We start from the raw sequence: 16,658 nt of genomic DNA on the forward strand, positions 1-16,658 counted from the left end.
TACTTACGCCCTATTTGAACAAAGCTTGGCAAACAGGTTTTTTACCTTTGACCCAGCAACACCCGGCGAGGACATAGTAAGAAAATTTTCAAGCTCAGGGCACACACATTCATTAGACAAAACTTTTTTCATTTCGGGTAGTAGCTGCGTGGAATGACCTTTCTCTGACGGTTGTACACGCTCCTTCTCGAACCCAATTTAAAGCACTACAAGGCACTTGGCTTCTTGCGCCGCCCATTTTGTATATCAAAGGCACAATAGATTCAGACAGCTCTTTGTGGTGACTACGGAAGATTGTTACCGTAGATTGTCATTATAGGATGATCACAGAGTGTTCCAAATGTAGTATACGGCGTCTGTCATTTTGATTGATTCATATGTAAGTATTGGTGATGTACGACCTTGCTTACTGGGCTTTGGCTCATGAGCTTTGTTTCTGTTTTCCATCCACAGAAATTGTCGTGAACACCTGAAGATCATACTGAGGTCTCAGAGGGGGGGGACGAGAAGCATCGAGCTAGGGATGCCCGACCCCGATTGGCTGGCGTTCTGATCAATCAGGGCATGCGTTCGTTTGGTCCGTAGCCCGCACGTAACACGTCTGTCCGGCTGACATGCAGTTCGACTATAAGAGGTGGGTTGCTTTCGGACAACATTACCAGTCTGATCATCTCAGCGACCCGTTTGGCAATACCGAGGTTGCCAACGCGATACTCACAGAGTCTCCCATACCAGGTTGGTCGATGGTTAGAGGTCTGATAAACACAGTATCCTGACCATCCATGTTGGGGGTTGGGACATGTGGCGACTTTTTCCGTAGAAATGGTGATGTATTAACGTTTCCCGCCAGACATCGCTGCCCTGCGGTTAGGCTTTTGAGCCAAAGACTTTGGCTGACTACCCTAATCGTCCTCCCAGCCCAAACATGATCCTTAAAACTAACAATACTCTCACCCAACAAGCGGGAAGTTGATCTCCGTGTTGAACTCGTGCCTGTTAACGCCCCAACTAACTAGCTTCGACGTCATCGAAGACAGGTTCTAAGACGCCAATAATGCTCTTGTGAGGCGAGCTGAAAACTCAGATGTCTTGGTGGTTGCCGGAGATATAAATGTACAAGTGGGGAGGTTTAACGTCTATGAGACTCATTTAGGAGGTTGACACGGATTGGACTCTGTATGTACGGATAATGATAAACGATTACTTTAGTTATGTGCTGATCACATGCAGTTTTTATGCAGTACTAACTTCCGAAATAAGAGACTGTCCGGATGTTAGACGAATTTACTAGAGTCGTCTTCTAGCGTATCTTCCAAATGCAACACCATCAGACGTCAACGCGTACTGTACTGGGATAGCCACCTCTGCATATTGCTGGGAATTTCGCCTGTGGCGCGGCACCACCAGGCGCACTCAAGCACTGGATATCAGACAGAACGGTGGCACTGCTTAAGTCTCGAAGAAATATCCCAGCCAGTCCCGAACATAACCTGGTGCGACAAAGTATCAGACGTCATGTGAAAAAGAGCATGCGAGCAGACCGTGAAGTGTGGTGAACACGGAAAGCCAAGGAAATGGAGAAGGCCCAGAAAGCCGATAAGGCCCGGAGATTATTTCAGCCGCTCCGTGCAATGGGTCGTCGAAAATCACCGGTGGGCCAATTACTTCGAACAGCAATTGTCGTGACCACCGGCTGTCACTCATCTGGAGCCCGAAGTTGACGTAAACCCCCGGCTAGTCAACGTGGAACCATCTACGGCCTCGGAGGTTTACGACTGCATATGTTCTCTCAAGCGTCATCAAGCTTCTGGTCCAGGTGACCTCCCACCCGCATTGTTCACAGGTGGGGGTGAAGTCCTCAGTCAGTGCTTGTCTGAGCTGTTTTCTCGCATTTGGGAAAAGGAGTCTGTCCCAGACAACTGGGGAGAGTAGGTTATAGTGCCTATTTTCAAAACAGGGGCTCACAGTGAGTTTGGTAACCATAGGGGGATCAGCATGACCCCGGTCGTAACGAGACAGTTGGCGTTACTTGGGTTTCGTCGCCCCACGTTCGACCAGTCTGTTCTGCTTGACACGTTTGCCCACCAAGGAATGCTTCAGAAGTTCGTCAACATAATAAGCTTTTCGTATTCTCGGACTTCCGGACGTGTTAGAGTATATGGCGAGCTTTCCAGAATCTTCCGTACACACAGTGCTGTCCATCAGGGATACCCATTATCTCCGTTCCTTTTTGACTTCGTGATCGAGGGAATCATGAGACGAACGCTGGAGGGTCTCCAAAACCCTGGTGTTCAAATAGTTTGTGACGAAAACCTTGTCGTTCTGGAATGTGCAGACGACATCGTTCGCATCTCCGGAAAGGAGAAGGCGCAGGTGCTTTTAAATGAACTGGCCAAAGCCATCTCGTACTTTGGTATGCACTTTGCACCCACAAGGTGTAAGGTCATGCTTCTGGAAATGCGGTCATTGAACACGCCACTTACGATCCAGGGAAGGTACTGGGAGTTGTGGAGCGTTTCACGTATCTTGGAAGTTGTGTAACTTCTGATTGAGGTCAGTGCACAAATCTGCAAGGCATGGATCGCGTTTTCTGACTTGAAACACCTATGGCGTCAAAGTGGTGTGTCACCGAATCTCAAGGGACGTGTGTATCGAGCTACAGTGCGGGTTGTCTTGTCGTATGCTGTGTTGTATGTCTGTTCGAGCAGCGGAACTGAAACATCTTCCGGTGTTCGACAGTCGCTGTCTCAGAACCATAGCTCGTGTGGGATTTTGTCGGCTAATCTATAACGAGGCAATTGGAAAGCGAGTTTTTGGTTTTGCTACTGGTACTTCCATTGAAGAATGTGTCCAGCACCAGAATCTGCGTTGGTTGGGACATGTGTAGCCTATGCCTAACCATCGTTTGCCGAAGAGTGCTGTTTTCCATGCCCAGCTCAGAGAGGCGGCCAATCCTTGACCTGGCAGATGGGTATGTAGGAGATTATGAAACGCTTGGGTGTTGTAGGTGCTACTCGCCTTCCAGGATGGAGACCGCATGATTCCCACTGCGCCTGGTTGGAAACATCGAGAGATATAACCGCTAAGCGATGTCAATGGCGTTCTTTTTGTCAGTTTCTATCCAGATTGCCTAGATGAGTATCTGGAGGTGTATGCACCTTGAAATGATTGTAGTAAGCTAGCACTAGGTCCGTTCTCCGTCAACGTTTCAAATAAATCATGGTTGTACGACAATGAAGCATCGGTTTTGAACACTGATGTCATGCTGTCGATGATTATGATGTTGGTGGTGATAATGATAAATCGGATGCCTGTAAGTGACCTTTGTTTTACGCTGAAGAAAATCAAGTCAGTTTTAGTCTGCTGTCTTCGAAACTTAAAAGACACGTGTCTCCGTTGAATTGTTTAATTCCTCTGGTGAAAAGTGATGTGGAAACAAATCGTTTGCATTTTTTTCGTAGTATAGTGAAATGGCCATGGAATAAGCTAGGTGTGGCAGTATGTCCATCAATGTGAAAAAATCATCTGGGCGATATTGAACTTCACTGTTTACTCATTGATCAGCGTTTTCTCCTAAGCGTTTCAACCGCCAATGGCGACATTCTAGACACAATGGGCCGTACAGTGGTACCAGTATCGATACCGCAGGAAAACCAAATACCGGTGGTTCATCTGTTAGGGCGACATTTTTAAATACCTGAATGGGTTCCGTCTAGTCACCGTTGTCCACAGTGGCCACGAATGGTTTATTTACAAGGTGATCCATTTGGCGCTTGACTGAACCTTTTCGGCAAGACACTCGCATGCTGCAACATGTCAAACCATTCTCGATTACAATCGTTGAGGCCGAAAGGGATTTGAGAGCTGGTCGTGCTTATTACAAACAAACGTGCTCCAGAATATACTGAAGGCTGTCCGCTGGATGCAGATAACTGCGCACTGTTATGATGAGTTTGCGATTTCTCGTAATAAACATACCAATTTAGCAGCGTTTTCTCTGTCACACATTATGGAGATTGGAAAATTTATACATATACATATACATTTATATATATAGCCATTACTGACGCGTTTACAATCCTTCAGCTAGTATTAATGCGAAAGTTAGTCATACTGCTGAATCGATATTACTTTCATGTGTCTTGTGCAGTCCTTTTTTATGGTTGCGAAAGGGCACTCAGCTATCTCGAACGATATTCAACCTCATTGCTGGGGTAGCCGAAGACCGAAACTATCCTTGAAAGGTGGAATTTTCCAGGAAGGCTCATTTGTTTGACCCGTTCCGTACCAACACACAGTGCTGAAGCAGTTATGTTTTTAGACTTTTTCTCTTATCTACCATCTCCAGGCCTTCGGTAACGTGTTGTTTACCGTCCAAATGCCTCGAAACATAACAAGAGATGCTGTGGAATTTATATGATAACTGTAGCCGTTTTATGTATCATTGTCATCAATAACATCGTGTTCATTATGTTATCATTACTTCCTCTGAAAGCCAAGAGAAAAAATAACGGTCTCAGTAGAATGGGAAATATTTTTATCGCGTGCGTATGTCTCAGTTATCAATTCACGAGTGAAAACAGTTCTCTATCATTTGAAAGGGATTTGCATAATTATCGCCCAGTGTCGCTGCCAAAGTATCGTTCATCCTCTTCTGCTTTGATCCGATGTAGGACTTCTAGTGTTACTCGCATACGTTAACTGTTTCGAGAATGCACCTTTTTATCGGTTCACCGGTGCAGTGTAAAGCAATGCTTTATTATTGGGCTCAGAAGTAAGCTAATAATAAGTGAGGCGTTTTCACCACTGATTTCTTCGCTCACAGAAATTTTTTCGGGACATTTGCGCTTATCATCTAGAATAGTTTAAGCGAATCTTTTTCAAAAAAACAATAATAATAATCGTTCAGCTGTAGCATCCTTTCGGTGCCTAGCTGCCATGCCACACGAAGGAGACACGAGGGCTGGGATACTGCCAGGTCGCCCAAGCCTAGACAGGGGAAGTCGAGTGGCAGAGGTCGGGTTCGAACCACGGACCCTTCGGTTAGTAAATTCGCGCTCCAACCACTTGAGCCATCTCGACCCCCGGAGCTTCCAGAGCTTCTTGACTCAGTCATCCCAACTTTCTGGATACACCAAGCTTCTCGACGTGCACAGCTGCTTTCTTCACCTGTCTGGTAGTTCGCTGAGTCATATTGTGCTGTGGACCAGAAAGATTACGTGCCCGGGCTTCCAGAAATTTTAGGGTGTTACTCCGGATCCAGTGTTTGCATCCATTTCGTTGACCCATTCTGCAATTGGTGCACTCAGACCCCTGCCTCCCAAGAGGAGTCAACATATGACATCTTGTTTGAAAGGGACTTCAGTAGGTAGTTCTGAAGGACTATGTTCATATCAGGGTCCGAGAGCCCTGATATGCGAGATATACATATCTTCCGCGTGTATAGAAGTCGCAACGAGAAGCAGCAACAAACAAGTACCTGATCTAAATCCACGTAGTTGTTCCAGAAAGAGCGACAGTCATTAATTGAACGATGCCATCTATAGCTAATGGCGATGTAGTCTCGCATGTGGGGCCAATCGACTTTGGTTGTTTCGGAAGTTAGTACTGCATTGAGGCAGTCTGTGTTCAAGCTGATAACTACGGCAGGCGTTCGCCGTTGTCCGTGCATCTCAATTCCAGTCCCAAACAACCGTCCCATTGATCCTCAGCAGCGCTAAGTATATCTTCTTGTGCATTTGTATCTCCAACAACCACAACACTATCTTAACCCTTAGCTCGCCTCGACAACGAGCTCAACGCGTCATGAAAACTGCCTTTGATTGTATTAGAGCTACAATCTGTTGGGGCCTGAGCAGATATGATGAAGAGGTGAAAACTGCCTTTGTTGGGGCCTGAGCAGATATGATGAAGAGACAGCGATTCTATGAGATATTCCCACAGACATCGCCAAACGAACCGCGGAGATGTGACCATCAGCAGGGAACCACTCAACCAGAGACCTTTGATTTTGGTGACGCAGAACAGTACCAGCCACATCAGAACCAGTCGCAGCGAATTTCTGGTCACTAGATGTGCGCAACCAGATGCGGACGGAAACTGGTGGGGAGGTCAGTTCAAGATCCGTGTTTGTATCTTGTGTCATCATTTCAGGAAGGCGAGGTACATCAGGAGAAAGCGAATCCAGCGAATATGCGCCAGTAGTCTGCCGTCCAGCTTGTTTCGGAGTGCAAATGTTAAATACTGCCACGCGAACTGAGCGACGTAGTTTGAAGAATGATTTCGAAGTGCTTGTAATCGTTGCGGCCGAGTTAATTGTAGCTGATGCAGCTAGCGGCGATGTTCGACGAACGGATGTGTCAGTCCTTGAAAATACGTCTTTTGAGGTGTCGGTGGAAACGAAATGAGTGGAGGTAAAATAGCAAATATGTGAAGTAGAAGGGAGGGGCGTTAGTAGAATTCTGTTCTCACTTACTCGCCTTGCAGCACGCAGCACGACTCGGCTGATTGCACTACGCGACGGCTGGGACATGAGACTATTTATAAGTGTGCAGTCCATGGTTGCACGTGAGCTGGGATACTATCAGGGTCTCAACACTTACCAAGAGGACGATCAGAATTCTCAGTCAAAGTCTGTCTCAAAAACCTAACCGCAAGGTAGCGATGGATGGTATAAGACCACCAGAGTAGCTCACATTTTTAAGGAGCAAGTCGCCGCACGCGTTTAGATCCCAACCTGGAGGACCAGGTTGCTGTTGTTCAGATATCTACCCATTAATCAAGCTAGTACGAAAGGCTCAGTAAGCGTCACACGTACGGTATCCAGTATAGCTCAGTGGGCACAAGCCGTCACACCGTGCTAAGGTCCAGTCTTGTCGTGACGGATCGCATCAAGTTACTTTTGAACACAGCAAGAGTTTTGGTCGACTTGTCGTTAAAACCTTGACTTACCTCAGTATACGTGAAATTCGGTGGCTGAGCAAGGTTAAAAACGCCAAGATAAAAGTCCGCATATAGGTGATTAGTGTTTCCTTGATCACTTATTCTGAAAAGGCCATTTCGGACCCAAGGTTCCGGGAGCTGAAATGGTGGGACACCTGTCGGCTTTGTTACTGTAACGTCCACCGCAGTTGCATACGATTTGGCCCTTATAGGTTGGTCTCCTTTTGTTGGTGAAAACGTGGTTGAAAACATGCGGATCTGCGCGTTGGATGTACGCTCTAGTGCCTTCTTTGAGGGGTAGGTGTATGCAGCTCAGCTACTTAGATTCAGTTTCACCAATAATGGGTCTAAATCCTATAGTGTGTCTGACGCGACGGATGGGAGACTTCTGTTTTGTCTCATATCCTTCGTGGAGCGAGATGGCTCAGCGGTTAGAGCGCGAATTTACTGACCGAAAGGTCTGTGGTTCGAATCCGACCTCCGCCTCTCGACTTCCCCTGTCTAGGTTTAGGCAACCTGGCAGTATCCCAGCCCTCATGCCTCCTTTGGGTGGCATGGCGGTTAGGCACCGAAAGGGTGTTACAGCTGAGCGATTTTTTTCATATCCTTCGTGAGTAGTTCCAGTCCCTCGGTGGAACCCCACGTGCCATCGCAAACAGAATTTCTACCACGTTCCTTCCGTAATACAACGGGGTGAAACATGTATTGACCTGTCCATATAGGTTTTCTTTAGACAGTATGTTTGACAGATACCTCAAACCTGTGCATCACAAAGATTCCCTGAAATGGTAGAGTTTCCGACATCTTCCAAATGTATCACAGCAAAATTTGAATGAACACGTTCTACATTCCTGTTGCCACAGTAATCTATGTAGCATCGATAGTAGTTCTCACTTAAGATACACTTCGTGGACTGACTTTCCGTTTTATCGGGAGGGGGGAGGGGACGAGATGGCTCGGTAGGTAGAGCGCAAATTTACTGATCGAAATTTTCGTGGTTCGAACCGGACCTCTGCATCTCGATTTCCCTGTGTCGGCTGGGGCAATCTGGCAGTATCCCAGCCCTCGTGTTTCTTTCGGGTGGTACAGAAGCTAGGCCCCGAAAGGGCATTACAACTGAATGATTATTTATTATTATTATTATAAACACCTATTACCGGTTCTAGTGGGCTTTCCACCAGTGTCTTACAATTGATAAGGAGAGTTCGAGAAATCGAAACCAGCATTCTTAATCCGCAACAGTAGTTCTTCGAGAAACTTTGTCGGAACAAAAAAGGAAAATTTTCTGACTGAACTATGGCACATAGAAGTCGGTGGCTTTGTGTGGAGAGAAGTTGGTAAAAAAGCGATTGCACATACACAGAACACAGGTGTTTGTCCTTGAGCCATCGGATTAACTTCACTTGGGCTTTTACCACCATTCTTTGCCACTGAAACTCATGTATCCTAAGGTTTGTCGGGTTTGTTGCAGTAATTCCATAAAAACCGCTGTGTTCAAAAGCCACCTGTTGGTGGCGCAGCACCGACCAACACAGAGCGCTGCGCTTCAGGACAGCGCACTGATGATGTCATCCCGATTGGCGATGGAACATTTGCAAAAAAATTGCCAAACTCAGCGAACAACTCGACCACCCGCACTACAGCCAAGCTACGAAAGAAGGGTCGTCACGTCGAACCGATGTAACATGGAAATCCGGAAACGATGGACCTCCACTCAGAATAGATAATTTCACCTTCAGTTTGCTTTGAGCATTGGATGAAACCATTCGGAACAGTTCTTAACTGATTTTAACATGACAGAATAAGACCCCAGTGTGATTAGGAGAAGAGGGTTATGTTGGCAACTTGATGAGAACAGTTGTGTCCGCGAAAACAGTAAACGACGATTAAAGGTCTGAATAAGTCAACACTAAAGGTGAAGTGATATGAACTCACTGGAGCCATACCATCGCACCATCAGCTGTTGTCGTCTACTTGGAAATTGATACCTGTCAATTTAGTCTGTGAATGAAATGATGGATGTCATTTTCGTCCTTTGTAGCAACTCGAAAGAACAGTGATCGTTCGCCGTCGCAGTTCAACTAGTTAATTAAGCTAAGAAATGACCGAATGACGAATGCCAGTTTGTTGCCTTGTATACATTGTCATACTACCGGCACAAGGGAAAGACTTTTGTTGGTTTGTTAGTATGTTTGAGAATCGTAATGGAGACTTCGTTCTGTAAGTGAAGTCAATCTTTGCTGAAAACCCGAGAAAACCTAAGAAGCCCGCATCTCACATATCTATTTATCTATCAGCTATGAACCGTATGCCATCGGGACAATGGTTCCATCTGCTACACTTTCGATCACATGAAAGTAGGAGACGCTGACATATTTGTTTAGTTCGGGAACTGAGTACCTACACATTGAAGGCGATAACTTTGATGCACACGCGCGATAGACTGCGCTATTGGGTCATTTCTGCTAGCGTCATTAACCATTAGTGAGTAAAGTCCCGAAGTTACAATCCAGGGAAACAGCAGTTGTCGACCTGGCTAAGTTTACTGGTTAGTTTTCATACCCCGTTGCCAGGTTGTACACTGTCTACCACTCGGCCGCTTCCACCCAACACAGGACTGGGCCTTCAGCACTCTGCGAGGCGGACACTCTTCTGGCATTCGGAGTACATGTTCTACCTAGCCTTACCTGTGAAGCGTGAGAAATTCATCTTTCGCGGGAGAGTTTCTTCTTCCTAAGAACATCTGGCGTACCTTAACATTACTAATCCGATGTTCCCACCAGACCCGAACAATACTTCGGAGACACCGATGATCAAACACTGACATCTTTCGTATGTCTTTTGTGCATAGAGGCAACGTCTCTTATCGACGAAGTAATACGGATCGCACCGCCACAGTGTAAACTCTGCCCTTGATAGACAAACTCACGTCACCTCGGCGCCATGAATGTTGGAGTTTGGCGAAATCTGACTTGGTCTTCCCGATTCTAGAAGTAAGCGATTTGTCTCCACGTCGATTGGTTTATCTGCAAGCCATTAGTCTGGATTTGATCCCGCCCAGTATTGTAACAGCACATTACAAGTGCAAAGCGCATACCACACAGTGCGGCGGAATTATTTTGTTTATTTAACATAGTTTGCATTTTAACCGGTCTGAACCAGGGACAGCAACATCGTTCGCATGCTCAATTGGTGTGAGAGAACGTCCCGGGATCCACATCGCACGGGTTCGGTACTCCCTGGAGTTTTTTTAGGTGCATACTGCGGATGAAACACCTGTAAACTGCTGAGTTCTTCAGCATAGATCGGTTTCGCTTACAGAACGGAGCGAGTTTAGTCAGTTCCATTTGGGGTCTAATTGAAGAGGAGTCATTAGACTGACCGGCTCTATGGAATGTCCATTTTTTGGTTATATGTGTCTGCTCCGCCCAAGTTTTCCACCGATTTTTCCCGTTCCAGCTTAATCGAGTTAATTTTTGGAATACGAAATTTACCAGTGATGGAGATGCTGACGAACTTCTTCCGGAAGGTTTGCCACACAGCGCTTATCGCGCCGTTTCGTGGTGTCGGCACTATCTCTCACCGCAGCTTTAAGCTAACAAAAGCCTACGATCCACAGGTTGGTGTCTGTTGTCAATGTTTATGTAGTATGGGATTGTGTACTTGTCACCACATTTCACGAAGCCGTTTTTCCCTTTACACTGCGCTCAGGTATCTGCAAGGCACATCAGCACGTAGGTGTAATTCTGAGAGCACCATGAGAATTTCGAGAAACTTTACCTTGACAGTGTCACACATGCATCCGACCAACCCTGACAGTTTTTCTCGACTTTGGAGAAGCCTTATAATCTGCGGACTGATTGGTTCGTCTAAGTACACTTAACCATAGCTGTTACCCTCAAAGTAGGTAAACAGTATTGTTTCAGGCAGGATTTTACAATACTTTGTGTCTTTGTGATTTCAGAGCAAGGAGCTTTAGTTTGGTGACAAACCTGACACATCTTGACATCCGCATAGACCATAATGCACTATAAGAGACAAGGTCAATGTGCGAGCCAAGTGCGCAGGATTGTTTATAACCTTGAAAAACTAACTGGAGTCAGAGGGCCGCGTATATATGGCAACTGCCAATACACGGTCGCGGAATGCGATCCCTCCGGTGCGAGGACCCCAAATGTTTTCAGACATTTAAACACTGGCGTCTCCGTAGCATGGCAAGTCAGTTGACTTCACAATGTATGCAGCAAACGGTTGTGCCAGGTGATAAGTGAAACAGAGTGGGAGTCGTTAAAGCAGCAGATAAAACGTATTAGGGCGCACACCAGGCCATCGTCCGCAGAGGAAAGTTGTTTTGCATTGCTTAGCAAAAAGCTCGCGAGGAAAAGGCCATGACATGACAACATGAAATGAGGGCGGCCGCAGTCAAACAATGCTGTTTATTTTCCTGCCTTGAGCTACTATGACGCAGCATTTAGTCAAACCCAGTAGAGTGCATGGTGTCACTGTCTAGCAGTCTGCCTATTGAGCGCTGGGTTTAAGGTGAGGGAGGTTCATGGGAGACGCTAGAACGATCCGGCAACGGGCCATTTGCTTAGATGAATTTATTTCGACAATGTCCAAATATATTGGGGCGAGATGGACCAAGTGGTTGGAGCGAGAATTTGCTGGCCGGAAGGTCCGTGGTTCGAACCCGACCTCTGCCTCTCGACTTCCCCTGTCTAGGCTTGGGCAACCTGGTAGTATCCCAGCCCCCGTGCTTCCCTTGGATGGCATGACAGCTAGGCACTTACAGAGTACTACAGCTGAACGTTTTCTAACTCTTCATCATGTTCCCTAGTGATAAAGGACTTCTTTGCGTTAAGGTATTACCCTTCCGTGTTCTCTCCGCTCTTCATTAAGAGAGTATGCTCACAAGGAGACTGCACCTTAACGCTGTTTGAAGACGTGTACCTATTTGGCCCATTGAGCTATACTGCGAAGTCTCACTTTGACATCTACGGACTTTCTCATGGTCAATGAACAACACACCTGAGGGATACAGTTCCCTGGACCTCCAGATTGGGGTTGTGAATTGCACGGCTACTTATTCTCCAAAAACTTGTCCCATCATTGTAGTCTCCCCGTTCCCATCCCCGGATGAGTGAACCGAACGCTTTGGTTGACAGCTCTAAGTACCCTTCTTTCGATGCGCCATGACAACAGCCAAGCTTGCGTACAATTGAACTTCACAACTAAAAATAATCACTCCACATGGGTCGTCATTAGCCGGATCGCGCTGCTTGTTCATACAGCAGGGCGGACAGGCAAAAAATTGTTACTAATGACGCATCACCTCTTACACTTTCGCGTATTCCATTTTCTACTCCGCCCCATTGTGACTAATCAGTATCTAGGTCCCAGCACTAGCACTGACGTTTACTTTGAACCACCCTTAACCACAACTTTGCGCATCAGTCTTCGGCAACGACCGTGAGCACCTTGAAATCAACTTTCGAAACCCGAAAGTCGGTCCGCCCAGCTGCCCGCAATGTCCGCGCTCTGGAGAAAGCGGGATAACTGGCTGTTCGTACGCTGTGTACCTTCAAGTGGTGTATGTTGTCTGTCAGAAACAATACTCCATGGTGTGACAACTGTAACCAAATTGAATGCCCGTCGATTTCGTTTCGCTTCTCAGCCGCGCACCTGGTGATGTGGTGGCTGCGGTAGGTACTATGTCAAGCCGTAATATTGAAGTGTTTTTACTTGGCTTATACCCGTTGATGGTGACCTTTGCGCGATTCGCTTGACTTCGATGAAAGGGTAGTTGAGGTTCACTCGTGCCCCGCTTTATTTGTTTATTCCTGGAAGTCGTAAATCTGTCAGACGTATTCTGGATGTTCTTTTATGACGGGCCTAAAGCTCAAATATTTCGGTCGCTATTGGAGTAAACGCGCAGGCACGTAGGTAAGTCTTTCTGAAGCTTGAATGGTCATTTTAGACACGATACGCACGGACGGACAGTGTTGGCAAAACTAATAGCAGCTGTAACGACCTCCGGAAGGGCGGAAATTTTTTGGCTACATGGTGTCCACTATCGAGCCAGTCCCAAACCCAAATAGTCCACACTTCCATCAGTCACCAATGGCGAGGATTCATTAACATCTGGTCCCCCGGAATAGCTGTGTGGACTCCATTCATTCACATGTCCGTAACCGACCCTCGCTACGCTCTTCTAGTTTGCGCAAAACGCGCATACCTTAACTGAGAAGCTCATGTGTCCAGCAATTAAACACTAACCAGAACGAACTCATCCAACGCGTTTGCTGATCAGATATGGGATACACATAATGTCGAAGCTTCGTACGCTATAGCTCAGTCACCCTCTTCCAATCACTGCATCCCGCATAGGACCGGTCGCAACCACACTCCAACTTGGCTCATCGTCCGACGCCAGGTAGGACTGTCCGTGCTGAATAAGGTTAGTGGACGCTTTGATAAAAGCTCTCACTNTATATATATATACCAGTGTCTGCAATCCATGGATCCATATCCGATTTTAACGGTTCGAGTGTGGGCCTTCGGAAATCAAGTGAAGGGGCAAATTTCACCCAAATACAACCCTCTGAAGTTTGGCGGAATACCGGAATAGTGTTTCAGCATGCTGCAACACAAACCCCATAGTGATTAACACAACCCCCATGGTGATTAGGTTTGTAATCCTTGACAAAACTTTCAGACTGGTGACTGTCGTCGTGAAACGATGTGATAACCGCCGCGAACCCTAAACTCTTCCGCTTCAATTTCCCAGTTTCGTACCCTACAAGGACTTTTCTCAATACAGTGCGTTTCCAGTGTCAGATGAACAACACACTGTACAGTACGGCATTGTGCACCAACCGTAAGCAGCCATGGGTTAACTTGCGTGTTCCCAGATACATTGCAGTCCACATCAGTCAAACAATAGCTCGTCTGGCTTTTGTCTTCATAAACAGTCTATTAAATGGCACCAATGTACTTTTATCCTGCAAACTGATAACAAAATTTCGATATATCGGTGAGTTCTGGGCTGATTCCATTACGCATCCATCTGCTAGTTTTCGACTTTTGGCGATTGCATTCAAGGGGCGTGCAGAACTGTTATCAATCTCGTCCTAAGGTGAAATATCACAGGGCCACAAACCGAAAATTACGTGTCAACACCGTCTAGGGGGCCTTCAGGGCACTACGTCCAACTTCGTCGCATGTTGACATGCAAAGCTACACTCGAGGCCTCAGCGCTGTCAACAATCCGTTCCAAGTTTTTGGAACTGCCACATCAGTATTCTGACAGTCGCTGTGGTACGTGATTTTGACGGCACACGACTAAGAGCCACCTTGACGTGGTGGTCGGGTTCGAATTGCTATGCGCGCGCAGAGTTGAACTTCATCCCTCAGACAAGAGAGGGCAGTTCTAACGCACGTAACTGGTACTATATTGCTCCGGGGCTAAAGTCGTACTATCCTCAACGGTGGAAATATGAAACAGTGAAGTGACCGACGTCATGCCGATGAAGTCATCAATGCTATCTTCAGTACAGGTTGGGAATGGCCGGCCTTAAAAACCGTACGATAGGACCGACGGCGCACTATTCAATTTGGCCGAGAGTCCAGTCTCCTGAAATGTACGTTCTGTGCCCAGTATTGTCAAAAATCAAACGATCTTGTCTCGCTTCCAGCACAGTCGAGGTTGAATGCCCTGTTGCTGGAAGCTGTTTACCGTATTCGGGACCAAGCGACAGTCCCCGTTGGAGACGCTATGTGGCAGCGAATAGTAATCAAGAGCCATTACATAGGTGACTTGTCCCACTCTAATGAGACCAGCTTTCCAGATTTATTCACCATAAGCCCATTAGACAGCACTATTTGCCCCTGGTTGCCCAACTCAACACGACACAATTACCCTCAGGCATGGCTCAACGCTGAAAATGATTACTCACCTCTTTAGGAACACTTTTCTGCATACTAACCAAAGCTGACCGTTCCTTATCGGTCATTTCGAATACCAGTTTTGTTTGTTACGGACGATGAACTGGATCGATTGCACCTAACTATTTTTGCCCCCAGCATTCACCGCCTTTCAGCCGGATGGTCCTGCTGATGCCGATGGTCGTTGCGACCAACGAGAGCTCGGATGTCTTCCTTCTATATCGAAAGTCCTATCCTCTCGAACAGACCCGGCCATTAGTGATCTATCCATTTTCAGCAAAGTGCGATTTAGTTGGTGCTGAGCTAGCAGATCGAAGTGAGCGTACCTGAGACAGACAATTCACTAACTCGTCCCGTCCACGTCCGCTCTTGCCCTCGAGTGATACAACCTTCTTCCATGGGGAAGGTTGGTGCAAGTGTTTAGAAGTTGACACCTCTAGTGGGACGTGATAAGCCAAATTAAATGTTGGCTACTATTTACTTAATCAAATTCATTAATTGAATGCACAAGTATGTAACCCCTCCTGAACTCCTTGGTCAAACTTCCCGTACTTTTCCTACCTTAGATCCATCCCGGCGTTGGCCCGAATTTAGCGCGTAACAATGTGTTACCCAAGGAATACGAACTCATGATGCAGAAAGTGTTGCCCAGGCTAGGATCAAAACTTATGGGAAAGAAACGACTGACTACCATCCTTTTGTCTCGGCGTGAGAAGAAGTTTTCTGAAGCTGCCCGTCTGTCGACGCCAGAGGGCAGGATCATCATGCACCGACGACTCATTCGAGGAAGAAATACATTGTGGAAACATGACTGGTAATTTGCATCGAATTCGCCTATGTACATACGCTCTAGTAGTGTTAATATATATTCACATCTTCCGCACTTATCATCTTACCCAAATTTCTTGGAGGAACAGTGTGCTGCACTTGAAGGAATTAAAGATTATACAGTACTTTCTCCAATGATTCTCCCAAACGACCATGTGGCTGTACACAGCTACCACAGTCGGGCTCTGATCCGACCGATTTCGCTCAACCTTTTTTGGAATCATAACAAAGGGGGTACTGCGTTTATGCTTTGGTGATACTGTATTGAAATCTATTACGGCAAAAACTCCGAAACAAGAACGGAACTGGCGAGTGGTTCACAGCTTACAGGGTCGTTGACTGTAAAAGGCATGGACAAAAGAGACCGAAAAAAACAGTGGCCTAGGCCTAAAAGGTGGTGCGGTCGTAATGTGTTTGGATGTGTGTGGTAGAGCGACACTACGCTGGTTAAGTGACGCGACAACAGATGGTTAAATGCGTAAAGAACTGTCAAAGATAAGGCACAATCAGCATCCTGAATTCATATAAGCTTCATTGATGCACGGAAATATCAGCTCTTGGGCCTCGCCGAATCTTTGCCGGTTAGGTGACAACGCAACTATCACACAGGATTAGCGGCCACAGACGTCCAACTGTCAGGTGCTCCAAAATGCGGAACATGACCTAGTTGAAAATTTGCTGTTCTATGCTCAACTTTCGTCTCGCGAAAGCTCAAAATTCAATAATTACCCAAGCCCACTGCCACTGAGAACAGCTCAGAAACGAGACAGACATTCATTAGCCCATGAAAGTATGAATTATTTATGCGAGCCGTCAAAGTCAAAGAAAATCCGGTACACAGCTTCAACTAGAACCAGGGTCCCATACAAATACCAAACAGCTTTACGTGCGTCCAAATACCAATACCATGTTCAAAGTCAGAAGCAAGGAAATCGAGAAGAACA

General features: G+C 46.5%; 1 protein-coding gene across 1 annotated transcript; it reads left to right on the forward strand.

Moving 5' to 3' along the window:
- Positions 1-9,757: 9,757 nt before the first annotated feature.
- On the forward strand, positions 9,758-15,767 carry T265_07319 (hypothetical protein; the record flags this gene model as incomplete). Its single annotated transcript, XM_009172811.1, has 3 exons — positions 9,758-9,935; positions 10,402-10,561; positions 15,453-15,767. 2 exons carry the CDS (start codon positions 10,442-10,444, stop codon positions 15,702-15,704), a joined length of 372 nt encoding a protein of 123 aa, XP_009171075.1.
- Between the last annotated feature and the right edge of the window lie 891 nt (positions 15,768-16,658).

This window comes from Opisthorchis viverrini (assembly GCF_000715545.1).
Source record: "Opisthorchis viverrini unplaced genomic scaffold opera_v5_168, whole genome shotgun sequence".
In the NCBI taxonomy this organism is placed as follows: Eukaryota; Metazoa; Platyhelminthes; class Trematoda; order Opisthorchiida; family Opisthorchiidae; genus Opisthorchis; species Opisthorchis viverrini.